The sequence below is a fragment of the Triplophysa rosa genome, linkage group LG8 (assembly GCF_024868665.1).
Source record: "Triplophysa rosa linkage group LG8, Trosa_1v2, whole genome shotgun sequence".
NCBI lineage: Eukaryota > Metazoa > Chordata > Actinopteri > Cypriniformes > Nemacheilidae > Triplophysa > Triplophysa rosa.
In genome coordinates, this window is record NC_079897.1 from 14,697,184 (window position 1) to 14,723,987 (window position 26,804).

The window sequence follows — 26,804 nt, forward strand, 5'->3', positions numbered from 1 at the left end:
AAACACTTCATTTATGTCTCATATCGAGTCATTCTTCCATAACACAAAGGTTTTCACCCAACAAACACACACTGTCAAACGCTGACCTAAGAAACACTGACAACAGGTCTCATTATATAGTGTTTTCGTTTCTTTGCAAAACAGGAATGACACACTTTACTGTTTATAATTCACTCCAGTATGTTTACATTACAAAATAATTTTTCAATTTCATTACCATCTATTGAAAAGTTAAGACTAACACTTGCTTAAGTGTTAAGTTATATCTAACTGCTTTGATATATTCTTGTTCTAAAAAATCAAATACTTTTTCAATATGGTATTACTTCAGAAATGTTGTTCATTTTTGTATTGTGGCAGGGTAGGTGCAAATTGAACTGTAATGCAGTTTACTATTAATTTAAATAGTAATCCATCGCCAGTTATTTTCTCACTTTAATATAGAACAGTGCATTTATGTAAGCTTTTAACAGCATTAGTTTAATTCTTGGCAGTTAAATAGGTTGTTTGGTTTAAAGGGTGTTTAGAACAGACAAAAGATGATTAATAACTCAGAAAAATATTGATTTGCTTTTTGGCTTATTTATACTAAAGTGAATTTAATTAACTCTGGTCCAGTTTACCTCTACTTAGTGTTACTGAATTCATTTGGAGAAAAGTTTTTAAATTAGTAATTAATTTAGGGTGAAATTGACAGCAGCTACATCAATAATATATGTGGACAAAGCTGTTATCTTATTTAAGCAGGTCTGCGCTTGGCACTGCTATCTAATTACCATATTCATGAAGTAAACAAGCATTGTGAATAACTTTTAACTATAAGCTAATGCACCACATGCTTTGCATTATTAACCCATCAGGAATAGTCTAGAAAAACCAGTTCTTGTACAACAGATGTGTTAAGTGTATATATTACCAATCTTAAGACTGGGTTTGAAATGAGACAAGTCACTGGTCAACTTTTGAACTGCTGAATTAAAGAATAAGAATGCTTGGCAAATGAACCACTTGGAAACATTTTTAAATGCGTTTCTTTTCCAGGCACCATTCTGACATGAAGGTGGAATCCATCGCTGCAGAGATTCTGAAGGTCATTGGATCCTAAGACCAAACTTGTTTCCTCTCTTGGTATTTAATGTATATTTTTTGTACTGGGATCATTCTTTAATTGAAAAAAAAAATAGTCACTTAAGTCAAAGACTAAATAGCACAGAGCTTGTAATCCAAATGTTGAATTTAGTTACATGTTAGTAATTTAAACTTTTTATACCAATGGTTGGTTTTTAATGTATATTTTTGTACTTGGGATCATTTTAATTGATAAAAAAAAATGTAATTTAAGTCAAAGACTAAATAGCATTAAGCTTGTAAACCAAATGTTGTGCTAGTTATTGTAGTTGAATTTAGTTACATGTTAGTCATTTAAACTTTTTATACCAGTGGTTGGTTACAGTTCTAAACGACTTAATCTGTATTCCAGAAATCAATTAAAAAGAACACAAAGAGATTAAATTTAAAGTCCATTTTATTGTTTAGCCAGGTCATAACCATGTCTCCCATCAACATCGCAGGCTACAATAATTTGGGGTTCTTTTCAAAACCTTTCTAAAGCTACTGTCAAAAAAAGCGAGGGAAAAATCAAGACAAAAGAAAAAAAATGGCCCCAACTGATTGCAAACCCTTTTGGAACATCTGGGATTTTATTAAAGCATGAGAGCTGATATTTGGACTTTCAATTCTTGGTTTTATACAAAAGCTACACAATGTTACATTTGATCAGAATACAATTCAACTGATTAATTAGTGTTCTACACCATAAACTTGATAAAATCTCGATGGATCATTAACACTATAACTCAACACTATGAGAGAGAAAGCGAGAGAGAGACAGTTGAAAGAAATACAAAGTTCTGCAAAATAAAAGACGATTATCATAAAGCAAGCTAGAGAGGTACCATTACAGACAGAAATATCCTTTAAAAATAAAAAAGGTAATAAAAAGTACAGGCAATGCTAAGGTTGAAAATTCCATCTTAGGATTTGCTTTTTGGGCTTTCTTCTGTCAATCACACCAATTTCCAACCAAGAGCAGAACAATGTTTTACTTCCACGTGTTCCCATAGGAAACTCGGCTTGTATTAGTGTGTCAGGCACTTTCAGAGAAACTAGCCCACTCTCTTGAGCCCGCTCAGCAACTCTACAGGCCAAAATCACAATGCAGGTTCATTCAGATCAGACGATACAGCTGCAGCAGAGGGAAAGAGGGAGAATCACATTAAAGTCAGATTAACGGGAGAGAAACACACAACGCTGCCATGACTTCGCCCTCGTATTCAGAATGCAGCTCGGATTAGTTCTGCTACTGGCATGCTTTACTCTAGGCTTTTCAAATCCCACACACAGTGCGGTCAGCACAGATCAAACACCACCAGCCGTTCACGTCGAGTGCGTGTTTAGCGCGGTGCCTCACCTAAAAAGTCATTGTATTTACAGATCGGTATCAAACCAGGCCAGCTGATTGCTGTCGCCTGGCGGGAGGCCGTCAATCAGGTCCTGGGCATGGCCGAGGTCGGGCAGACCGTCCACAGGGTAATCGGGGCCAGGGTGGTGCCCGCCCATCTCGTGCTCCATCATGGGGTCCAAGCCCATGGCGTCCTGCCCGTAGCCTCCGGAATGGAAGGAGCGGTAGCTTGGGTCTGCAGACGAGGGCAGTGGGTGAGAGTGGAGAGGAGGGGGTGAAGCACACACACACACGCATATATGTTAGAGGAAGCTCACAAAAGCACAACCACGGCCCCAAAAGACCGGAGAACACGCGACAGAAGCGGTGTTCAGATCCAGGTTTGTAGGGTGCGGGTTGTTGAAGCAGTGGATTAGTATCACACCAAAATGCTGAGAGTTCTGCTCGTGTCTGTGAACTTACCGTCTGGTCTGTAGCCCAGAGGCTCGACCTGCGCACCGATATCAAGCCCCAGATCTCCGGTCTGCAAATAGACAGAAGAAAAAAGGTAGGGAAAAACAATTTCACTTACCACTATCAGTTTCACAAATGCTTTCGTGCTCGAGGCTCATAAAAGCAAAATGTAAAATTCATAAAGTACAACCACCACATCTGCTAGCACATGGGCTGTAATGTACAGTCTCATATCTACAGCAGGGCTTTGTGCCAGCATTGAGTGCAGGGTTTAGTTAAGGTACCTCGTTCCAGGTCATGGGCTCGGTTCTGAACAGAGAGCTGGTGAGCTCCACAGACAGTCGTTTCTTGTAGTCCTGGGGCTTATCCTCAGACATGCGGAACAGAACTGCAGCGGCGTACGTGGCTGCAGGTGAAAGATAGACCAGTTAGTGTTTTGAGGAAACATTCAACACACCCCGCTCAGCCCAGCCACTGCCTCCAGTGAGGAACAGCACAAAAACAACACAGCGAGGGAATAAAAAAATCTGCATGTGTTTTGTATTCACGCTTGCGCTTTCGTGTTTATTCTGCAGAAGTTTAACTTGTTCTCCAAACTTTATGTCGAGACATCTGGAGGCAGTGACACAGTGTGCTGCCATTATTTATATTTAATTGATGTTTTTCTGCATTATTCCGTGGCAGTCTGTGCGCGCACACCCTAGCGCTGCTTATTAAGGAGGGAGAGGCACACACTCACCGACGCCCTCATTTCTGGAGTGGAGGAGCTCTGTGAGAGGAGCGGTGGCTCCTTCTGCCTCGATGGCTTCAGCTGCCTCCTTATCCTGAGCCAGCTCGCACAACACACCTGCAGCTACACGCTGGATGTTCTCGATGGGCGAATACAGCAACTGCACAAAGACAGACGTCAATGTCAATTACACAGAAATTGGTGGCATCTCTTTTCAATGTATTTGATCCATTTTCTCTCTTCGTAAACAGTGAACTCTGGACTGACCTGAACAAAAAGTGGAATAGTGTTGAGTCCTCTGATGACGATTCTGTTGTGAATGTCTCTGGCTAGAATGTGCAGAGCTCCAGTGCAGCCCTCCACGATCTCTTCCATACGTACACCCTCCTGTAACGCACAGCACGCATTAAACCTTGCAGCAACCGCTAAATCAAATCAAACACTTCTCTTGTATCAAGGATAAGTGAATATAGTCATTTGATGTTGAACATGAAATCTGGCCTGAATGTTTCATTTCACAATTCAGTTGCCTAAAAAGCCAGCTGACCATGTGCAAGTTTTTTCTGACTCACCACAAACTGCTGCTGTGTTCCACCCATGGAGGTGCGTCTCTGAGTGTCCTGATGTGCTCTGACCAAAAGCTGCACTAGACGAGGGATGGCGCCCTGTTCTCTCAGCGGGGCATGGTTCGCCGGGCACAGTGCCAGGTTACGGATCAGCCCGACTGTGGCCTGGGAGAGAAGGAGGTACATTGAATTGGTAAAAATCAATTATCCAAATGATCAAATGATTTTAAGCCAAACTTTCCAGTTCTAAAGTGAACATTGTTACTAGACATTCATCATGTCCGCAGACAACAAAACATACATCTGGGCCCAACAAAACTAGGAAAACGGGGCAACAAACTCTGAGATCCCTTCTGATTGGCCAATTATTACATACCTTAATTAGAGGCCAATGTGAGGGAGGGTGGAGTAATTTGACCACCACAGGCAGCCCATAGTGCAGCCGCACTGCATTCTGGGCCATCTCTGCATCTTGATGTCTTGACGTGAGGTGGCGGAGAGCGCAGATAGCCGGTTCTGTGATGTCCTCTCGGTCTCCAGCGCGAAGGACGGTCCGCACTAACGCCTCGATGCCGCCCACTTGGCACACCATCATCTTGTTCTTGTAGTTGTTGCAGGTGAGGTTGGATAGAATTCCAGCAGCACATGTCACCACGTTGATGTCATCTGAGCCGAGCAACTGGACCAGGGTGCCCAGCAGACCCTCCATACCCTCCTGCAAATCAGAAGGATTAAGACTTAACACATAATACTTTATACAACCCAAAAGGCTTTGTAGTCCTGTACACAACCAGTCACAGCCATTCGAAACATCTACGACGAGTTACATGAGGTTGTAAGCCTATCACAGGTGGGTACACATCAAACACAATCATCATCTAGAGATGTTTAAAAACTCCAGAACTGTCACAAAATCACGATAACAGCTGGATGAAATGTACACATAGCACAGGCATTACAACCAAATGTAGCGTCTGTTCATGCTCAATCGACAACGTTCTTTCACAATCTGATGTCCTAACTGTGTGGGGTCAGTGCTGGCTACAGCCCCCGACCCCCGTCACGGACAAAGGCAGGAATGACCGTTACCTGCACATCTACTTCAGCTAAAGACGTCTTCTCCGTGAAAACAGTGGGGAGACAGAAAGAAAGGTCTCATGTAGGAAAAACAGAAGACAGCGTAAAATGCTGAGGGAAAGTGCGAGACCGAGTTGTACCTGTTTGGTGGCGGCGTCTGAAAGATTCCTCAAAGTCCACAAGCAGTTTTGTACCAATCGCTGACTGGGGTCTGTGAGGTGAAGGCCAAGTGCTTGCATACCACCTGTGAAACACACACAGTTTGTTCAGACATTCAAAATGATGCATTCAGAACTGAAAGAACTTGTAGGGCTGTGTAAGTCTCCTAACCACGTATAATATTATGGAATTAATCTGAAGATGAATAGACTTACCAGCCTCAACAATTGCAGGTTTGTTACTGGAGCAAACAGAAAGGACTTTGAGTACTCGACTAGTGGTCCACAGCAGTTTCTCGTAGGTGTAGGTCCTCATGATGTTGACCAGAGCTTGTGGGCCTCCACTGGCCAGAATGATAAGCTGAAAATCACAGAAAATTATGAGTCCTATTTTTATCAAGGCGAACATTTTGTGGTCTATGCAGCAGGACAGGAAGCTAAGTATTACTGTTAGACATTCACTGCCAAAAACCAAGATCAAAGCACAAAAAGCTTCATCAGTTCTAAAAATGGCAGCGATATATTTATTGCAGCGCTAAACTTAAGTGACATACAAAGATACAGGAATAACTCCATATAGGCACAAAAGTTTCTTACTTTGCTTTCCTGATTGCCGTATGCCAAAATCTGAAGGCAGTCTGTTGTGATGGCGAGGAATTTGACGTTTGTTTTGTTTAACAAGGCCACCATTTTCTGCAGGCCTCCTGCCAGACGAACAGCCATCTTGGCTCCTTCCTGGTGCAGTAGCAGGTTGTGTAGAGTCGTGATGGCATAAAATAGTACAGAGTCCACAGGGGAGCTGAAAAGACCAAAGCAACATTAGAGCCAAACAACAGGCAAATGATTGAATTCAGAGTACATAAACAGGTCTCTGTTTGCCTGATGGACCTTGAATTTCAACACGCTGAGCCTATACTCTCTAATGAAAATAATTCACTGAATTGATATCACTGCTTGAATAAATACAGATGCATAAGGAACCAACCCGAGCATTTTGACAAGGGCAGGAATGCCTCCAGATTTGAAGATGGCGAGCAGGCCTTCTCTGTGGTGGGATAGGTTGTGCAGGGTGCCGGAGGTGCAACGGGCCGTTTCTACGTCGTTGGTGTTCTGCATGGTCCTCACGATGGCAGACACCATCTGTGGGGATCTCATGATGGCGTGACGGGATGCCTCCTTCTTGGAAAGCTGGTGCACCATTACAGCTGCCTTATTCACCACCACCTGATAACGAAAGACGAAGAAAACATGTTTACGCAATCAAGTTCATAAAATATTACAGTACTGGCTGGTTTTGGTGGTTCTGGTTTTGGTGGTTTGGCTGGTTTTTGGTGGTTCTGGTTTTGGTGATCTGCTTCCGTTCTTACCTGATCCTCATCGTTCAGTAGTTTGGTGAGCTCTGGAATGGCTCGAGTGGCCAGTTCTGCGTCGTCCTGGTAGTTGATGAGGTTGACCACGGCATGTTTGAGCATCTGTGAGGGCTCGGCCAGGCGCTGGACGTTTGTGGGGTGGGCAGAGTCAAACTGTGTGGAGGGGATTTGCATGCCCTCGTCCAAAGTCTCGGGGAACATGGCCGCCCGGACTCTCTGGGCTCTGGTCATGGCATACTGGCCATCGATGTCTATAGAGAACCAGAGCACTGTCTGTTAGCACCATGCGCATCAAATACCTTTGAAATGACGCACTGCCAGGTAATCTAAATGACTTCAAAGATATTTCATCTATGACTAAAACCTTCCATGGTATGTTTCGAAGTCACATAAGACAAAAGAATACTAGAAATGCATCATACCTGCTACCTGCTCCTGGTTGAAGGACTGGTTGAAGCCCTGTTCCCACTCATACAGCACCTGATTATCCACATCCTCTTCCTCTGGGTTGCCCTTGCCGCTCAGGGATGGGGCGGTGGTGGTGGCCCCAGAGTGGATACCTGAGTCCAGGTAAGACTGCTGTTGCCAGTGGCTGACGGCAGCCTTGCGATCAGGCTCCATGGCCATGTCAAGCTCCATCAGGTCAGCTGGATGAGAAGACACAATGACTTCATCACATTACGAAAGATGGATACCGGCTATAGACTAAGCGAACTGATTACCAGCTCTATACAGTCGCTATAGCTAATTATTTGTTTTTAAATCATTCTGGATGTACATTGTGCTTTTGTGCACAAACGTTTGACAAAAAGCAATAAAACTTACATTGGGTCGCCATGATCCTTTCACAGCCAAAGACAGCTTTCTAATCTGAAAGACACACACACAGCAGCGTGGTTAATTTCACATTCTGTGTGCCAGCTCCCTCTCATACAGTCACACACACTGGTCAAACACTCAACTTCATCTCTCTCACACACAAACACATTCCAGTGCAGCGTACGGCATACACAAGCCCCAGTGTTCTGACTGAAAGCTCTCTGTTTCCTAACCTGACTGCAGCTGGGATGAAAGAGCGAGGCAGGATGTGCCACACTGCTCACACAGACACTCTTATTATCTGCCGACCCCTCATGATACACCCAGCAAAAGGCTCATGATAAACAATAAACAGTACAAACAGGAACTCTGAGGGGTGTTTTTGTAAACATTTTTTCCAGCCATCCCCGAGTAGTGCGCACTTATCAGCTATCAAAGATAGTTTCGTATTTTTTTCCATTTAAACCATTTAGAATAGAAAAAAAAACAATGTCAAGGAGCAGTTGACAAAAGTCACCTGCCCTATACAGACCTCTGCTGCATTATCACCAAATCTTTTTTTGTTGATGTGCAATATGTTGCACCTTTCAAACTTCAACATGTAGGTCGGGGTGGGCCGATACCGGTTTTCCTTTCCCTGAATTGTAAGCACCAGGCAATAACGATCCCGATCCGATACTAGTACTGCATTTTCTTCAGTGTAGAATTTCATGTATTGAACAAAACTAAGGTATTTATGAAAGTTGACTAAACAATGCTATATGATTTATAATGTAGTGCTAGGGATGGGTGATATGGCCCTAAAACTCTATCACGATAATTCTTGGTATTTGTTACGATAACGATAAAAATGACGATATATCCATAATGCCATCCACCGCTGTTTTTTTGCGTCAAGTGATAGTAGCTGCATGTAGTCTAGACCCTCAGAAAAACAAATATTATCAAAAAGTAAAACTTACCCCAAATCAAACAGCTCCTAAAATATACCTACAGTATTTTTGTAAATATAAAATTTAATAGTGAGATTCGACTTCAAACGGTTGTAGTAAAGAAAAGTTAAATGAACTAAAGCTCAATAAACACATCATGTCATACCTAAAACTGTATATATTCTATTGTTGGGTGGAAACGATCGATCGCATCACGCTGTCAATCACTCTCTTTTGAACTGTGTGAACCTTCTCTTCTCACAGCAACATACACTGAATCTGTCTATGACTCGCGCTACAGAAAGAGAACTGAAAAATGCGGATAAAAGAAATCTAATTAAATAATCCATGCTTTTATACGCTCATAAACGTATTTAAAATAACTTAATACAAACTTGCATTTTGTACTGTGTGTAAACAGGCAGCAGTGCTCTGCACGCTGTGTCGCTATGAAAGCACATGTGGGCGCGAGCTGCGCACGGGACGCTCCGTTCATCCTGTATATAACAGGCAAGAAATCATATTAAACAATTTGCGCACGTGTGCATAACATCTAATGAATGTTTAAATAAATACTTTTAGCCTAACTAAATGTTGTGTTGTAACGTATTATGACTATCAACGAATACTTAACAAACGAATTAAATAAAACGAAAGTGAAACTAAACATTAACTCGGATGCATCTACAGTGCCAACCTAAACGAGATTTAGAGCTCGTCTTTTAGTGCAAACTCTTTCTCAGCTTCACGTCCGCCCTCCGCTATACCTGTTTTCGCTTCACATATGAGCTGTGAATGGGTCTCACAAAGAATTACGTCATCAACTAGAATTTATCGTTTATATCGCAGGAAGACTAATTCCTATCGTGTGGGGAATTTCTACCGGTATATCGCAAACGATATAATATCGCCCATCCCTATGTAGTGCAATGATTTTTTTTCAAAGTAAAAACACTCAAAGTACTGACTGATACTTGAAAAATGTACATTTTAGTCAAAGTAAAAGTGAAAATACTTAATTACTGTACATCTCTGCTCTAATGTAAAGTGGAACAAAAGGGCCCATCCCAGGTGCAGAATGATGCTCTTAATGGATCCGCTTCTCTACATGTATTGCGCATTCTGGGAGCTGGATTATGTGCTTCATTCTAGGGCTGGTCCGAATACCATTTTTGGAGCTTCGGTGGTAATCAACACCGAATATTGAAACTTCGGAGGGAGGGGGCTGAACATATTCTTCTCTCTAATAAAGGCAGGAATATCTGTATCCGTCTTGTCTGTCTGTTTTCATTTTTATTATGTCGAGAACCATTCATCCAACAGACTTCATGCATGGCGGGTGTGTTGCTGCGGACCCAAGGGAGTGCAGTGTTGCATTTTGGTGCAATATGGACACTCGACACGTTCAGAATTAATAAACTTTGAATAAACTACAAAACAGCGCGAGCCGGAAGCGGCGCGCCTCACATTAAAATTGTTCCGTTTTGTTTTTAATGGCAAATTATATTTCGTTTAGTTTCTGTATTAAGTTAATTAACAAAAATGTTTGGTTCAGGTGCTAGCATAGTTTCATTGCCAACTGCGCTGGAGTGCGGATTTAAATGCATAACATGGAGACTGTTTAAACTGTTGCAGCCATTAAAATAGTTTAGTTTTGTTTTCAATGGTAAATTTGATACATTTCGTTTCCTTTCTTTATTACGTTAGTTTAGAAAAATGTTTTGAGTATTTCTTGTTTGTTGCTCAGGAACAGAACATAGTTTTATTGCCAACCGCGCCAGAGACGTGGATTTAAACATGATGGGCATGAGTCTGTTTAAATTCCTTATTCAGCTTCAGCTGTCACGAAAAAAAACGTTGGATACGTGCGACATAGTGACATGCAACCTTTGTCCTTACCGGGTCCCAAACTGCTCCAAATATTAGGTTTGTCGGACATCAAGCAGCGTTGCGCAGACCGAACAGCGCAAAGCATCTTTCATTAATTGCTCTCGTGTTGTTTTGATAACATAAGCAGACAAAGTTGAACACATAATAAATCACAAACTAGCATTTTTATAGGCGTACTACTTACAGAACTCATGCAGGGCTCGACATTAACGCTTGTCCGGGACAAGTGAATGTTTTGTATGGGCAAGTGAGAGAGAATTTCACTTGCCCAACCGGACAAGTAACTTGAAAAAAAAAACAGTGCGACATGTATGTAGAATAATAAGAATATGTGCATTAGACAAACTCAGATCTGCGTGTTTGTCATGGTTGTGCTTGTTTGTGTTACAATAATCAATGTGCACCGCACTGAGTCCACGCGGACGCGGAATCCTGTTATTTAAATGTCATCTGGCTGTTCTGCGTGAATTATGTGCACAGTTTAACATACAACACGAGTGGTCAAGGATTTATCTGCGTCTGCACTGTATGAGGATATGAACACATGAACTTCATCTCCAGAGTTGCTCTGAGAGTTTATTTTACTATCGTTTTACTGTTTGAGTGGAGCTATCTGCAAACAAGCGTCTTACCGAAGACCCGTCAAAATAAAAGTCCCGTTAAAATGAACATTCAGACAAAAAATACTGTAGTGTACTATAGTATTTGCTATTGAAAATTGAAGTGCCCTTGTAGTAAATTGATAAACACTGTATACTCTAGTCAAGTTCAAAACCAATATAGTAAGAATGTTACTGCAGTTTACTATAGTAAACACTATAGTATCCTACAGTAATTTATGTGGACAAATATACCACTATTGTATAGTAAAGGAAAAACACAGAACTTAGAAATATTAAAACAAATTGAGGTAATCTAAAAATGATATGGCACTAATTTATCCATCTGTATGTTGTCTTTTGTCAGTTATCTGCCTATTCATAATGAACTACACTTGCACATTTCTGCCTGTGCTACCAAACTTTAAACCTCTCTAGTACCAGTGCTATGAGTAAAAGTTAACTTACAGCCTTAACACTAATAATAATTACTGCTTGCCTTTGTTTTATAGCAGTCACGGAGAGTAGGCCTATAACCAACATCTAAATCCGAAACAATTATATTGATTATATTATATTATAATTCAAATGAAATATCTTTTTTTTTTTATCTTTGGACAAGTAATTTTTGTAGTCGGACAAGTGAATGACAAATTTACTTGCTCGAAGGACAACCACATGACAATGCTTAATGTCAAGCCCTGTCATGCGATTTTTCAAACTTGATGTACTGTTGTGGTAGGCCAGTTTCATATCGCATATTTGGCACACTGACTTTGTCTTGTCCTCACTGAATTTATAGTGTTCCCACACACCTGCCGTTTTCTTCATTTTTGTCTTCTCTTCTAGATTAACTAAATCATGATGTTCACTCGCGGTCGATTCATATTGAAGCGCAAATGAGAACTGCATCGCGGAGAGATGCCAGGTGTTAGAAAAAAGAATATTCGAATTGAAAATCGAATTGCAACCCACCGAACGAATATTCGAATAAATAAATATTCTGGTCCAGCCCTACTTCATTCATTCTCTTATTTACACGTACTGTCCCAGGCGCAGAATGATGTGCTTAATACATCAGTCTTGACGCGCTTAATGCAACTTCTTCTGAAGTTCATAACAGTTACAACACAAATGTAAGAGATATGTTATATGTTTTACAGTTTACGGAGCATTTGAATCAGAGGTTTAAAAACAGAATTATTGTGTGTGAGTGACGCGTTTTACTCAGACCACTTCCAGTGCTTTAATCCAAGACACCCATCAGTGATTACCAACTCGAGCAAAATACAATCCTTGAGTTTTAAACAAAACCAAACGAAGTGTAACGATACTTCGTATTACGATAATTCGCGAAGCAAAAATGTTACGATGCGCATCGTAGAGAGATGGGATATTTTACGATATGTTTAATTCTATTCGTTCAGTGGTCAAAACGCTACCTACTCTGCGCCAGCGCGTCACGTGTGCTTATCTCACATATGCGGTAGAGAGAGAAGTCTCTGTGAGAAGGGGAAGCACAAGACACAACAATCTGTGTCTCAAAGTGGTTTACAAAGCATCATATTTTCCTTCACAATCGCCGTTAAAACGGCAAACTTGAAGCGTGACTGCAGGCGAGTCACCCCGAAACTCATTACAAAGGCAGCACAAACGTTTTTAAATGCCAATGTTAATTTATCCACTAACGTGAGCTGCTGCATAACGTGATATGCAACAAAGTAAGCCAAAAAAAAAAAACAGCGCTGTTCCGATCAGAGAAGCGATTGAAGAAATGTAATACAGTTTATGTAATATGTCTTTTTCTCATTCATTACTGTCTCAAGCAAAGACAGCGCAGCTTCAAAGAGACACTTGAGCGTGAGCTCTGTCAGAGCGTTTCATTGGTTGAATGTACTGAATGAACACGCCCTTCACTCAACGAACGATTCAATTGAGTCAAAATGAGACTGAATGAACTGCTATATGTCGTTCATGGTCTAATATTCTCTGTGTTACAACAATGCATATCCAGTAGTTACTCAACTTTTCTGAAAAATAAAGGTAATGACCTGGTTTAATTTAATTCCAATGTAAAGTAAATTATGTCGAAACAGTTAAATCTTTGTATGGAACATTTCATTACACCAATTAAATGAGTTAATCCAGATAGATTTTAGTAGACTAATATAATGTAGATTTCAGTAGACTAATATAATGTAGATTTCGTCGACTAAAAATAGACTAAAACTATGATAAATTGAGATGACAAACTAAATTGCATTTTAGTCAAAAGACTATGACTAAAACTAAATCAAAATTTGCTGTCAAAATTGACACTGATCTTAATTCTAATTTCAGTTAAGCCTTAAAATGTTAAAATTCTTTATTAAATTGTATGTGCAACAAAATAAGTTACTGAAATTGTTAATATTTTGAAAATAAATGTTATTTGAATTTTTAATTTTGTTCAAAATATCGAGATGTATATCGTATCGTGAACCCAGCATCGAGATACGTACCGAATCGTGAGCTGAATGTATCGTTACACCCCTACCAAAGACTATTATTTAGTGATTATGCAGAATAATTAAAACATTGCAACATCTTGGAAAGAGAAGCTTCCTGACTGTCACCGAACACTAGAGTATGCAGAATGGAGAGTGACAGATGACAGTAGCGGAGTTTTCTTGAATTAATGATCTTTTGTTTTCTCCTGACAAAGCTATCGCATGACATAAGAAAATGTTCAGATTTAGCACATGAAAACTCCTACAGCGGTTTCCTAATAGCTCATTCTTCTTAAAGCTTGATAATGTTATTCAGCACAAGATTTTGGATTGTCCCGCCACTTCCGATACCCGATCCAGCAAAAAATTTCGTATCGACACGATACCGAACATTTTTAGGTAACTATGTTAAGAAATCGTTATGTAGCTCGATGACAGATGAGCATTTGTAAAAATTGTGCAAATGACATCCGTTTGTTACTTATTAAATAATAATATTGCACTGCACAACCCGTTTTATCAGAGAAACATTTAATTATGAATTATGAACATTACTGTGAATTACGTTTTCGAAGATTAATGGAAAACAAATAAATTTTTTGCTAGCCTATATACATTGCTTAAAGCTGTAATATGTAACTTTTGCCTTTATCTCCATTGCTGTTTGAAACTAAATTGCAGGTTACTTTATGTATTTACACTTATCTGTGTGTTGAAAAAAAACAAGTTGTATCAAATTATAAATCACACTGTCATGCACAAAACGTGATTTTTGTTCATTTTAACAACTAAAAAATTGCAACTTTAAGAAACTGTTCAGTGGCTAGGGCTGCTCGATTACGACAACAATCATAATCACAGTTAGTTTGGATCACAATTTTTTACCATGATTACTCACTGACTTTGGAAATGACAACCAAAATAAAAAATAATTTAATTAAAATATGGCCTTTTAAACTGAATTCAACTGAAAAAAAGGTAAAGAAATAGCACCACTGAGCTGCTGTAATGGAAATGTGTGCACTGTGGATTTATAACACAAAAGGAAAAGAGAAGATCCCTGAAAAACGCAATTTAGTTTTTGGAATAGTAAAAGGCCTAAACTGACGATTACGATTCATTTTCGATTAATTGCACAGCCCTAATAGTGGGGTTAGTGTTCCTAGGGTACAATAATATGAAGTACTGGCCAGCAAAAAAGATCTTCTTGAACTCTGGTTGAATCAAGACAAAAATTATTCAATCTCATTCCTTGAGAAACGTGTGAGAGGGATTTTTATTTAACCAAAGATGAAGTCAATCCAACATAAGTATGATTGAGAGAATAACACCCTCACTAGCTAAGGAGGTGCTAAATGTCTCTATGATCTTTAATAATGTCCTCAATGAGAACCCCCACCACCATGACAACAGCGTCAATATGCACATAACAATCTTTACTGATTGTCCATCAACATCAGCAGTTAACACCTACTGAAGCCGTCTGGGGGCCCCAATCTCCTCCTCCTTTGTAAGACCTCCAGCAGAATTACCATAACACAAGCCCTGAGCCTACCTCCTTTATTCAGACGTACAACACCCCTCTCCAAGTCAACAGGCAGAATGGGCAGAATGCACCCCTCTCCAAGACGTCATACATTCATATGTAGCCATGAGACCAAAACTGGCGGCCTTTGTCTCTCAATTGAGTTTGTTAGTAAAACATACTGTTTCCTGCAGTCGAACAAGTCTTACAAAAAACAAACGTGTTGCAGCATGTGAAAAGGTCATTCGGTTGAAGTCAACACTATTGTCACCATTTCACTCCTGTTCAGAAGTTATCTGTCTACGTGGAATAGCACAACAGGTTTAACTTCATGATGCAATATGGTCTTGATAATTATTCAGAGAAAACAACTTTTCCTCTAAACTGATCTCTATAGTCTCGCACACTCGCATTCACTTTCGGGATCTGGCATGCAAAAGCAGCCTCATTTCAACAGCTGAATTAGGTCGAGTAAAGAAAAGATAGACTTGCATACAGATAAATGTGTGTGGTGTTGTGAATATTGCACACTATCCATTAGTTTTAGTAGACTAAAACTAAATGATATACAAACACAACTAGGGCTGTTAAACGATTAATCACATACAGAAAAGGCTTGTGTTTACATAATATACAGTATGTCTGTGTACACGTACACATACATATATATATTTAGGAAATATCTGCATATTTATATTTTATATCATTTAAATTATACATAAACATTCATTAGTAGATTTTTTCTTCAATGTATAGATGTATGTGTAAATGAATACAAAATTAATATGCACAGTACACAGACCTATATTATGTAAACAAACTTTTATTCTGGATGCGATTAATCGTTTAACAGCTCTGAACACAACAGAACTTGCCTCTTAAAGTCAGGACAGCCTAATTTAAATCTTGATTGAACTATACAACAAAATGTAATAAATGTAGACAAAACGTTTATCACAAAATAGTTAACTCACACTGACTGTACTGTACAGAAAAACTTGAACACGGGTTCCAAAACAAACCTGTGCCAGGACGAGAATGTAACTGACACACCAAAGCATACAACAAAAATCTCTCAATCATAACAAAGCAAACTGACCAGCAAAATCATACATACAGAAATGTGCTATTAATGCAGACAGTTTCACTTGCAGGCTGCAGTCAGTATTGTAAATGCAGAGCATGGAAGGCGTGTTTGATAAGGAGATGTGTAAAACACAGTGCCGCTGTGGCACTCTGCCTGCGGCTGCCGAGAGTTTCACAGCAGTCAGCCAGTCGCTCAGTCTCAGACTTCCAACATCTGGAGTCAATTGGAGAGATAAACCCAGCAGCATACAGACCTTAACCCCCCTCCTGCGGTATTACAGCACTCTTTCGCACGCAACGCGAGGTGCCAACAGAGCCCCAGTCTAGGGCTGTGCGATTAATCGAAATCGAATCACAATCGTGATGTGAAACATTGCGATTAGCAAAAGGCTACGTGTGAAATAAAATTATATGTGAAAAAGGCAGCGAGTCTGTGCCAGAGGCCTCTGTGGCCTTCTTCAGTGAGCGCACCTCTGCTCTCCCCAATCGCTTCTGCTTTCACTACTGGAAAAATGAAATGATACATTCTTATGTTATTATTGCTACATGACTGTTATATTGCTCATTTTATCTCACCAACAATGTCCAAGTCGTTTATGATGCATGTTCGCTAATTCCCATTTTAGAAGAGTGCATGTGCAGCCTGTGTGTCTGAATGCTTCTAATACTCGTGCCTGGCTCCATGCGACACGTCATCCAAAAACGCGCGTCTCCTAAACAGCTTTGAACTTGACACATACGCGCAGCCCGTGTCTGTCAATGCCCGTTAAACGCTTGCGCCTGGCTCCCTAAAAGCGGGTCTCCCCAAACGGACAAGGCGTTTAAACTTAATGCACGTGCGCAACCTGTGTCTCAATCACTTGTGTTCACTCGCGCATGGATGCACATTTAAAACAAACACAAATTCAATCAAACTGATTTGCTTATTTCACTTGAATGAAATGACACAATCCATGCATTTTGTACTCATTTTAAAAATCCCAAATAGGCGTACTTACAAACTAATAAATCAACCTATTTATGAAATATTTTAATAATTAAGAAGTAATCCAATACTTGATTTTATTCTGTATTTGGATCTAACCGTCTATTGGATAAAAAGGCACAGCATCTGCTACTAGAAGGTAGTTAAAGTTGTTAAAGGCATGTTGCACTCATTCTATTTCGAGTGTTTACTGCACACACTATAGAGAATACTGAGCGGAAACTTGACTTTACAAAAATTAAATCGCAAATCAAATCGTAATCGCTATACCTGTCATAAAAATCGCAATTAGATATTTTTTCCAAAATCACCAGACCTACCCCAGTCTACAAAGGTCCCACACACAAACTACACTTAAAAAGACCTAACAAACCACTAAATGTTAATCTATGTCACTGTAGATGATTCGTTTTAACTTTATCTTTGGGTTGTACAAGCAACAAGAAACTTCTATTTCACTCATGATGAATCCAGTGTTATCGATGAACAGACAGCCCAGAGCTCTAGCTCAACAATGAGCAGAAAATAAGGACCCATTACTCATAGCCCAAACTTTGAACTTGGCACACAAATCTATGCTACAGCTCAAGTAGAATACCAGTCAGCATTCTGAAGAAAAACTAGTGTATGCATCACAAGCTAACAAAAAAAACAATACCCTGGGTTCATTTTCCTATGTTGTGGTCCTCTAATATGACCTAAATGAGTTTCAAATACAATTAAAGCTAATACCAGCGCTTTTTTTATTTTCACACACTTACTACAAGACGGCACCCATGCAATTCCTCTGGACTGACATACCTAAACCCAAGTTAAACACAAATGATGGCTACAGAAAAATAATGTTTTTTGAAAACCAAACGTTCTACCAAACCCCATATTCCCGTTTCACACCAAACGTCGGACTCCTCCAAAGAAACCCGAGGAGACTTGAGAAGACTGAGGCATTTGTTTGTAATCCTTGGCATTCAGACAGCATGTGAATTTAAATGCTCCCCAAACTTCGCTCAAGCTAAGTGCCTGTTGGACCAGGGGCATGAAGCTTAGATAGTGATTTCAAAACCTGCATTAGATTTAAAAATCTGGCTATTGTGCGGAACATTTTACTAGATCCTCTTAGTTGCTAGTAACATCCTATATACTACAAATCTGCTCTAAATGTGTCATTTGTGACAAGAGCTGGTGTAACACCCCGATTCAGCGCATATGTGCACATACAGATGGCATCTACTTTGGTATGCATTCTGAGTTCACATACCCAAAATACATTACACCACTAGCCCCTGCATGCCCCAAATGGCTGAAACAGCTAAGTACACAGAAAAGTGGGAGAATCCTGTGTGTTTATTTGTTTAAGAACCACTTGTGCCAAAGATAAAATAAGGCTTCAAAAATTCAAGAAAGTAAACATTGTGTGATTAAAAATAGCCCTGTCAAACTTGAAGGGGCATTAGACTGCCAAGTACTATTGCTGAGCTATTAAGTGACTGAAACAGTCAAAATAATTATCAGTTTATTTTATTATTTTCTTTTTTCCATCTACATGTATACAATAAACTACATCTAAAGCATGAGGCATAGTCTTTCCATACAACATGAAGTAGTTAAACAGAGGTTAAATAAAACCCAATATAATGCATGATTGCTTTTGGTTTTCACTACGATGCAGTAAGCTAGTTATGTAAGCCACCTACAGTTGATAGAAAAATGCCAACATGTGTTATGCTTATGTAAAAAAAATCGTTTAGTACTAAACTTAGAACCAGAGGAGAGCGTGCAGAATAGTCCTCTTAAAATGCAGGAATCTCACACAACGAATCTGACCAGAAAACACCCACCAAAACATCAGATGTGTATGCTGTAGTAAAGAGTGAGTCAGTGGGGTGTTACGTTGTGCAGGGGTGCGGGTTTAGGGCATGCCCGTCCGCAAACCCCGTGTGCACGCATCGAGCCCGACTATCCCCACCCCCAACATCAGTGCGAGCTCCAGAGTCAGATTTCACTCAGGCTCCTCCTAGACTTCCTCTCAACGGCCAAACACTTTAAATGTCTTTGTTTGTTTCGGAGATGTTTTATAAAAGGTCATATTTACGGTATGTATTAACACAGGATTTTGCTAACACCATAAGCGTTTATAACTCAACACAATACCGCTGGTCACGCCTTTGAGTGGGACTGAAAAACGTTAACGTTACCACACATGGAAATCCTCAAGATTTCAGATGGAAAGAAAAACGAGGAAAAAGAAAAATCCGCGTGTCTGGTTAAATCGCAAACAAGCCATGTAACGTTAGATTGGAAAGTTATCCAAAAGACAGTTAACGTTAATTCACATTGGTTAAGTATACCCTAACTTTTAATCTAGAGCCACTAACGTAGATCAACATCAACGTAAGATAAACAAACACCACCAGTCTTTACATTTGACGAGAGGAATTTAGAGAAAACACGCAGTTAATATTTAACCTAGAAATGAGGCACATATCCAATTTGATGCTTTTACATAGTCTTCACAAACACTTTTCGAGCCGTAAAAATGCTAACCAGTTAGCACCAGAGACACTGAAGGTCTAACTTGGGGTTTTAAATACATTTTCTGAAACATTAAAACGCGTTACACAGCATTACAGAGAGATAAGTCTGCGTTGTTATGTGTAAGCGTGTGAGAGAAATGGTCGTGATTTTTGCAGTAATATTTCCACCGAACACCTCGTTTCCCACAGCTGCAGTAAGACATTCCGTCAAAACATGCCATAAATAACAAGCCGCACATTCATCCGCCAAAAAACACCTACCTGCGTCAAAAGCTGTATATTCCTTTGTCGCCTTTCAATACTTCAACGCGTAAAAAGGCGACAATCCGTTGAGAAAATGTTAAGAGAATGACCCGCAGCGCGCGGCAGCTCCTGCTGAGTGAATGTGTGCGTAAGAAATCCGCGCTCGCGTAGAAGCAGCACACGGGAAAGATGGCGTCACTCCATATGCGCTCGAGCCATTATAAAATCTCCTACCCACAGCGTATTCTGCCGCCACCCGGCAAACTAGATCCCACGTTCGAAGTAATGAACCCAGCGCTATTTCAGTACATAACTGTAGCTTACAGATATCAATATATGTTACTGTTTTAGATGTGCGTGAGGTCAATATGCAAAAACGCGAGCTCGATTTTAGTGGTGAGAGATATCAGGATTCGTGCGTATGAATACATGGGCTACGCGGCTGTTGTGCGGCAAGGGGGGGAGCGCCTATTCATTAAGTTGTATGACTGTTGCAGTAAAGAGCGTTTGTAGTATTGACGAGAAACAGCAGGACGAGAAGACCAGCGTCGTATCTTGATTAAAATCTGATACATTTTGGGTGGAAATGAATGTTTATAAAGACTTTAGGAAAAGTGACACTCATATGTGCACGGCGTTTGTATTTTATAGGCGGCGGAAGTTTTTTCCTGTCTCTCTTAGAACAATGCAGCGCGGATCAGAACTACTGTAGCAAATTACTTAAACAATTTATTGATATATTATAAACATGTTGGCTTTATTTTAATAATTTGCTGCAATTACAAACCAATGAAGATCTTAGCACATGTGCTGTTGCAGTAGGCTAACATATGCTGTTTTCACGCAAGCGATTTTTTTCATTACTTGGCGTTTGAACCTCCTACAAATGGCTATAAATATCTGAGATGAGAATAACTACGGTATAATTGACCCTTTAACGTGTATATTTTGCCCTTATCCAAAATATATTCATGTTGTGAATGTGTGTCTGTGTAGTGTGGCTGTCATGTTGAGACTGGTTTGCTTTTACCTCAATTCGTCCCCGAGTTCCCATGGAAAAACAGAGAAAGGAGGGGCTGAGAGCACACAACAGTGCCAAAACACACACACTAGCCCTATGATTATTTCATACAACCATCTTTATTTGCAATAGTGGAAACTGAAAGTCTGGTGGCATTGTGAACACTGTATGGCAACACGGGCATCACTTTGGGTAAGTTTAAATGTTTAAAGTGGTCTCTCCAAACTAAATGAAAAATTAATTCAGCACAGTAATGAAGGGACCGGTGCCGTGGCTTCACCTTACTTCAAATATAAATACTTTTGTGTGGTTTTGACAAATATGAATCAATTATTATTCAGCATTATCTTATTTTAAATTGATGATTTAAGCACGATTAACACCAACCTTTTCTGATACAGAAAGAGAGAGCCTAAGCATTCATTAGAGACTTTAAACCATGAATTATTCTCTACTTTCTGTATGAGAAAAGGTTGGTGTTAATTGTGCTTAAATCATCAATTTAAAATAAGATAATAATGGATTCATATTTGTCAAAACCACATAAAAGTATTTATATTTGAAGTAAGGTGAAGCCATGGCACCGGTCCCTTCAGTCCCCCATTTTAGACCAATGTGAGGTCCAATACCTCACGTCCGGTCTAGTGAGGTCGCTACGGAGAACAGGAGTGGTGAAGAGTGCTTCCCTGGCGGGTCACACCACTCTTCACCCCACCACGGACATGCCAGAACCTAAAAATTCTGGTCCCCATGGGAGGGGCTCTCCTAGTCCTCCACTCACAGGAGGGCATTGATGGCATATCTGGTCAGATGGCGAAGCAAGTTAGTTGGTTGTGAGCATCAACAGCTGCTTCTCCTCCTTAATGGAATTTACTGTTCTGCAAGCAGACTTAAAAAGATGGGACAAACCACAGCAAACAACCATCCAAACACATAGACAAAGTACAGTTAGCCTTAACAGTAAACATCACCTTTAATATTACAACACTACATATTTGTAATATATGTCAATAATAGGATATGAGTTTCGGAGTTGAAAGTTTAAATTTATTAATTAAGGCTAATAATAATAATTTAATTTCCAAATGACATAACATTTACATAAGTGTCCAGCACTGACAGACTAAAATAAAAGAATAATTATTCAATTAATGACATTTGAAGTATAGTCTTTTTAAAAACAAATATTAAGCTTCCCCTTTATATATTAGTACACTATTACCCATGCAGCATTCCATATGTAAGGGAGTCAGATTAATGTACATCTAAGTAAATGTTAGGATTCACATCTGTTTCAGTTCACACGTCTTTCAATATTCAAATATGCAATGCCATGTTTTCATATTTTCAGAACAGTCACCATATACCTGTATATGATACACAAATGTAAACCTCTGATTTGATTGCCTTTGATAATGCTCTTTAATTAGAGTACAAAAAGAAAATGAAAATATTTAAACAAAACAAAATATTTTATCTGCAAATTGAGAATGTTGCATACTATTGCATATTAAATGCAATCATTGTTGGATTTTGGAAATAAGCTGAAATGCTACTCTTATTTCTTAGGTTAAATTATTTAAAGTATTTAAAAATGAGAATACTGAGGACTAACTAAAGCTGATACTATGCATTGCTTATTGTGGAAATAATGCTAGAATAAAACAATAATTTTTTTTACATTGAAATTATTTGCATAGCCAAGATTGGCAGTAGAATACAGTTATAGTTTCCCTCTAAAGGCAGTACCAGTATTATTTGTGACATTTCTCTTAATTGTATTCTCTTTCAACACACGTAAGATGTGTGGTTAACAGTATTTTTTAAATGCTTTTTTTTGTGAAATAATAAGGCAAATATAACATCCGTCATAAAACATAATATAACATTTAGCTATGTGTTTCCTTATCCACTTTTGAACTGATGCATGTGTAGTAAAAAAGTCAATTTATGTATAAATATCATTAATGAGTGGATGATTTTTTTGCTGTCATTTTTTAAAAACCTGCTCGAACTTTAGCCATGTGTGCCTTGGCCGATGCAGTCTTGGCTCCAGTCTCCAGCAGAAGGACTGACTGTGTTCTGTTGATACAAAGTTAGACCAAAAATTATACCGTTTGCTCTTTGCTCCTTAACATAGTTGTAAAAAAAACAGCATGTGTTAAATAAGGGCTTAAGAAAAAGAAAGAAAAAAATGTCCTTCGCTCTTTCTCTCTCTCTCACACACACACACACACACACACACACACACACACACACACACACCTCATGCAGGATTACATATGCATCTCCTGCCTTCTCCCAGTAGGATCAAGCTGTGAGAAGAAGTCACAGGTCTTGTGCGTAGCCAGGAGTGCCGAGGTCATATCCCGCAAAGCTTTCCTCTCCTGCTGTAGTGTGAGTATGTATGTGTGTGGGAGATATAGTAGGTTTATTTAGAGAAAGCCAGCATTCCCTTGGGAAGCCAGAGGAATTGAAGCTGTGTGCTGAGGGAGGGGCACCTTTCTCTGCACGTGAATGAAAGGGGCGCGCTAAAACCCACTTGTATGCTGGCATGATTGTCTGCTGTGACCCCGACTTCACCAAAGGTCCTGAACCGACATCCTGGCTGTCACAATAATGCTGGTCAGGAGCCAACCGCTTCCTGCTCAGGTCCATGGTGCCAAAATGGAAGAGAATAAAATCTTGATATCACTCCATTGACTTTGTCTGCCTTTAGGTTAAAAAAAGATAAATATGACAGATAGTTTGCAAATACTTTAGACATTGCATGACTTTGTAAAACAACACTGATGTTGAGACATTAATGTGTACAGCACATGTAAAAAATGCACACTGTTACTAAATATACAATAAAAACAATATTTTTGTACGTAGTTAAACTCTATAGTTTAAATGAATCATTAGTGTTATATAAACCTGAAGTATAAAATTAAGCTCATTTTAATTTTACATTTAATGACTGCAGGCTTTAAATGGGAAGGTATATTTATAGGTGTCATCATTCAATAAATTCATTCAGTTTCATTCAAAACAATAAAGACAAATCTTACTGTAAAAAATGAAAATTTCAGCAAATTAGGAAATTATAGGTGCACATATCCATAACACAACACAACATTATAAAATGGTAAATCTTTACATAAAAAATAAAACAAATGGCTAATTTATGTTAGTAAAATAAACAAACAGGAAAACCTGCTTAATGTTCAGTAATATTTATTCATTTTAATAGATCATGGGAAGTGTTCAACATAAAAAACATGGTCTAAAAAGATATATCACAGAACATATCAAACACATTAAAAACAACCCTAATCTGATATTGTAAATATTGTAAAGGAATTTTCCTGGACAAAATACAGCATGCACAATTTTCTGTATAAACTTTATGAAATAATTGAAATGAAATAAAATATATTTTTTAAAGGAAAATCACCTTTAAATATTGGTAATCAAAAACAACAATTAGGAAGCATGTTTGGGATTAGTACTGACATTTAGAATGAATCTAAATCAATATGTGTGCGATACTCTTAGTGAAAGATCAAATAAAGACACTGACCCATCCTTTATGCCTCTGTTTATTTTAATTGCAAAATACTAATTTAATGTTCAAACAATGAATATAAATATGATTGTTGTAAAGACACATTAAATTCTCTCAATGGAAAAACAACAACATTTTCTGACAAATATCAAGGTCAGAAATAAACAAATATAAATGTCACAACCTCACTAACACCAGTGTCTTAGTTTATTTAAACACTAAAAACAAACTACAGCACTAGCAAATAGCATAAAAGTGTCCCTCAATATTTCCGGATTAATTTGACATGCTCAACAACTTTTTCAGTTTAGGAGGTGCTGCTTAAAAACCAAATATCCACCCAGCCTCATACATCTCGGTGTAATCTCACACATATACAAATACAAAGCTTCTTTTCAGCGTGCCGACTCAAAATTCTCTTCAAAGGCTCTCCACTTTGTAAGGTTGCACAGGCAACAATATCTGTGTGCGGACCAGCCCCTTTTGTGTTCTGGTTCATTGTGAGGTTCAAAAACACAGACTAAAGACTTGGTCTGCCACCCCCGTCACATTCAGCCTACTACTTTTATCCCAACTGGAGCTATTGAAACCTCTAATACTGAATAAAATTTTGAATTCCCAGAACAATGAATTATAGGGCATTGTGGTTTTAAAATGGAAACCTTATAAAAACAGCATTCGGACTTTCTGAATATCAGCTGGACACTCAGAAAAAATATATCAGGATCGGTTAAACTGTCAGAGAGAAAAGATCAAGATTTATAATTTAATTTATGTTTAATCCTAAAATAATACACCATAATACTAGTGGTTTTATTATTGTATGAAACAATTGTGAGATGACATTTGATTACTGTTTTTATTGTACTCTCAATAAAAAAATTATTTTGAGCTTAATACAATTTTGCTAATTCATTTTTTTGCATATGGTAATGGCTATTAGTCTTCTGAAAAAAAATACTACCGATAACAAAATTATTTAAATAACAATAAAGTCATTTTTATAAACAGGACAGTTATTTCAACAGATAAATAAAGAGCAACACAGTTATATCAAACAATACAAAACTGCCCTCATATTTCCTTATATTTTATTAACCTTTATTAAAGTTAATGCTGTCTGAGCACAATCATGCTTTCTTCACTGGTTTTTGCTATTTCTCACAAGCATTAATAGCCCTGACTGTTATTTTTGTATTAATCTAGCCTGAAGCAAAAGATAAACAAATCAAAGCACGGTTGAAAGATAAAAAGTGCAACGACATCAATAAACAGCAACTTAATACCTTACAATGCACATCAGAGCACTGAACACATCTCCATCAATTTCGTTCCCGCTCTTGTTTATGCTGAGATCTGCCTTTTATCCGTTCTTTGTTTGCAGAAGTTGGGGGGTGTATCTGTGTAGAACACAGACATATTAGCGTATAGAGTGACTGTGCAGTTTATTTTATTTTAGTCATGATATATATGATATAAAATACAGTATATCCTAGGTGCATAGTAAATTTTGGTATGTCACAGAAATACTGCTATAGTATTGTATGTTAGTGCTTGCAAACACTGTTTTATATTGTCCTATAAAATGAGCCTCCATAAATATTATGGTAAGATTATGAGTATAAATGCCTTAGTTTGTGTTGTGTTTAAAATATGAACGATTAATTATTTTGTTAACATGTATTATACTGCACAGCCACATAAAAAATCTGCAAATAACATTAAATATGTCACATGACATGCATTTACATGTTTTATCCTTAGCAATATTTATTACAGATTTATACATTTAATGGAATCAATATCGTATCTATATATTTTTTCTGATAATTTTGTGCAGAAAATTCTGTCTTCATCTGATATGATTTATTTTGGCACAATTTATCTTATGCCACAATGAGCAAGTAATAAAATAGACTGGCAGATGCCTCGATTTAAAACCACAATAAGCAAGGAAACTAAAACATGGCACAAATCAATTCAGAGGAAGAAAATGCTAGGAAAACAGCTGAATCAAAGGCAGCTTAAAGAACTATTATAGCGCCGAAAAAAATGTGTCCATTGAGGGAGAGAAAGAGAGAATAGAGAAGAGACCGAGAGAAACGGCTGGAATATAATCTCATCATACAGTGTCCACGCTGCCTATTTACATTGAATGCAAAGAGGGCACGTCTGCCTGCGCATCCCTGCTGCGTCAAGTGAAAAGCATGAACAAATCACAGACACAGCTCATCTGTGTTTATATTTTCACACAATGAAAAACCTGCTCTTTGTATAAATACCCCCCATCCTTTATTATTGTATAAAACGCCCCCC

General features: G+C 38.7%; 2 protein-coding genes and 1 long non-coding RNA gene across 6 annotated transcripts in view; 1 reads left to right on the forward strand and 2 right to left on the reverse strand.

Annotated features, from left to right (window-relative positions):
* ulk4 (unc-51 like kinase 4) overlaps nucleotides 1–2,247 on the forward strand; it is a 179,056-nt gene extending 176,809 nt beyond the window's left edge. For both annotated transcript variants that reach the window (XM_057339463.1, XM_057339465.1), the window contains one exon: nucleotides 1,042–2,247. In XM_057339463.1, the coding sequence (XP_057195446.1) occupies nucleotides 1,042–1,105 (64 nt within the window). In that variant the 3' untranslated portion in view covers nucleotides 1,106–2,247. The remainder of the gene's footprint in view (nucleotides 1–1,041) is intronic.
* On the reverse strand, nucleotides 1,508–20,144 carry ctnnb1 (catenin (cadherin-associated protein), beta 1). 2 transcript variants are annotated; one of them, XM_057339466.1, is made up of 17 exons: nucleotides 19,936–20,144; nucleotides 7,641–7,685; nucleotides 7,238–7,462; nucleotides 6,813–7,066; nucleotides 6,431–6,669; nucleotides 6,043–6,244; nucleotides 5,662–5,806; nucleotides 5,428–5,531; nucleotides 5,300–5,326; nucleotides 4,587–4,925; nucleotides 4,217–4,375; nucleotides 3,912–4,031; nucleotides 3,654–3,804; nucleotides 3,199–3,320; nucleotides 2,924–2,984; nucleotides 2,471–2,696; nucleotides 1,508–2,245 (listed from the first exon to the last, which is right to left on the reverse strand). In XM_057339466.1, the coding sequence occupies exons 2-16, from the start codon at nucleotides 7,651–7,653 to the stop codon at nucleotides 2,488–2,490; spliced, it is 2,370 nt and encodes a 789-aa protein (XP_057195449.1). In that variant the 5' UTR covers nucleotides 7,654–7,685; nucleotides 19,936–20,144; the 3' UTR covers nucleotides 1,508–2,245; nucleotides 2,471–2,487. The 2 variants fall into 2 exon arrangements, with proteins under 2 accessions (XP_057195449.1, XP_057195450.1); XM_057339467.1 differs by lacking the exon at nucleotides 5,300–5,326 and having other exon boundaries at nucleotides 19,936–20,142.
* Nucleotides 20,145–21,518: 1,374 nt separating this feature from the next.
* Nucleotides 21,519–26,804, reverse strand: part of LOC130557413 (uncharacterized) — a 7,362-nt gene continuing 2,076 nt past the window's right edge. The window contains exons 2-4 of one of the 2 annotated variants that reach the window (XR_008963304.1): nucleotides 25,775–25,888; nucleotides 23,204–23,651; nucleotides 21,519–23,020 (exon numbers count right to left, since the gene is read on the reverse strand). This is a non-coding gene — a long non-coding RNA (uncharacterized LOC130557413). Of the gene's footprint in view, nucleotides 23,652–25,774; nucleotides 25,889–26,804 lie in introns of both variants that reach the window. The other variant, XR_008963303.1, reaches the window with a different exon arrangement.

Excerpts from the sequence above, each read along its gene's own strand:
- ctnnb1 (XM_057339466.1), bottom strand. Across the intron at positions 3,321-3,653 it reads CTCCAGAAATGAGGGCGTCG|CCACGTACGCCGCTGCAGTT; the intron begins GTGAGTGTGTGC and ends TTTCACCTGCAG. Across the intron at positions 2,697-2,923 it reads TCTGGGCTACAGACCAGACG|ACCCAAGCTACCGCTCCTTC; the intron begins GTAAGTTCACAG and ends CCTCGTCTGCAG.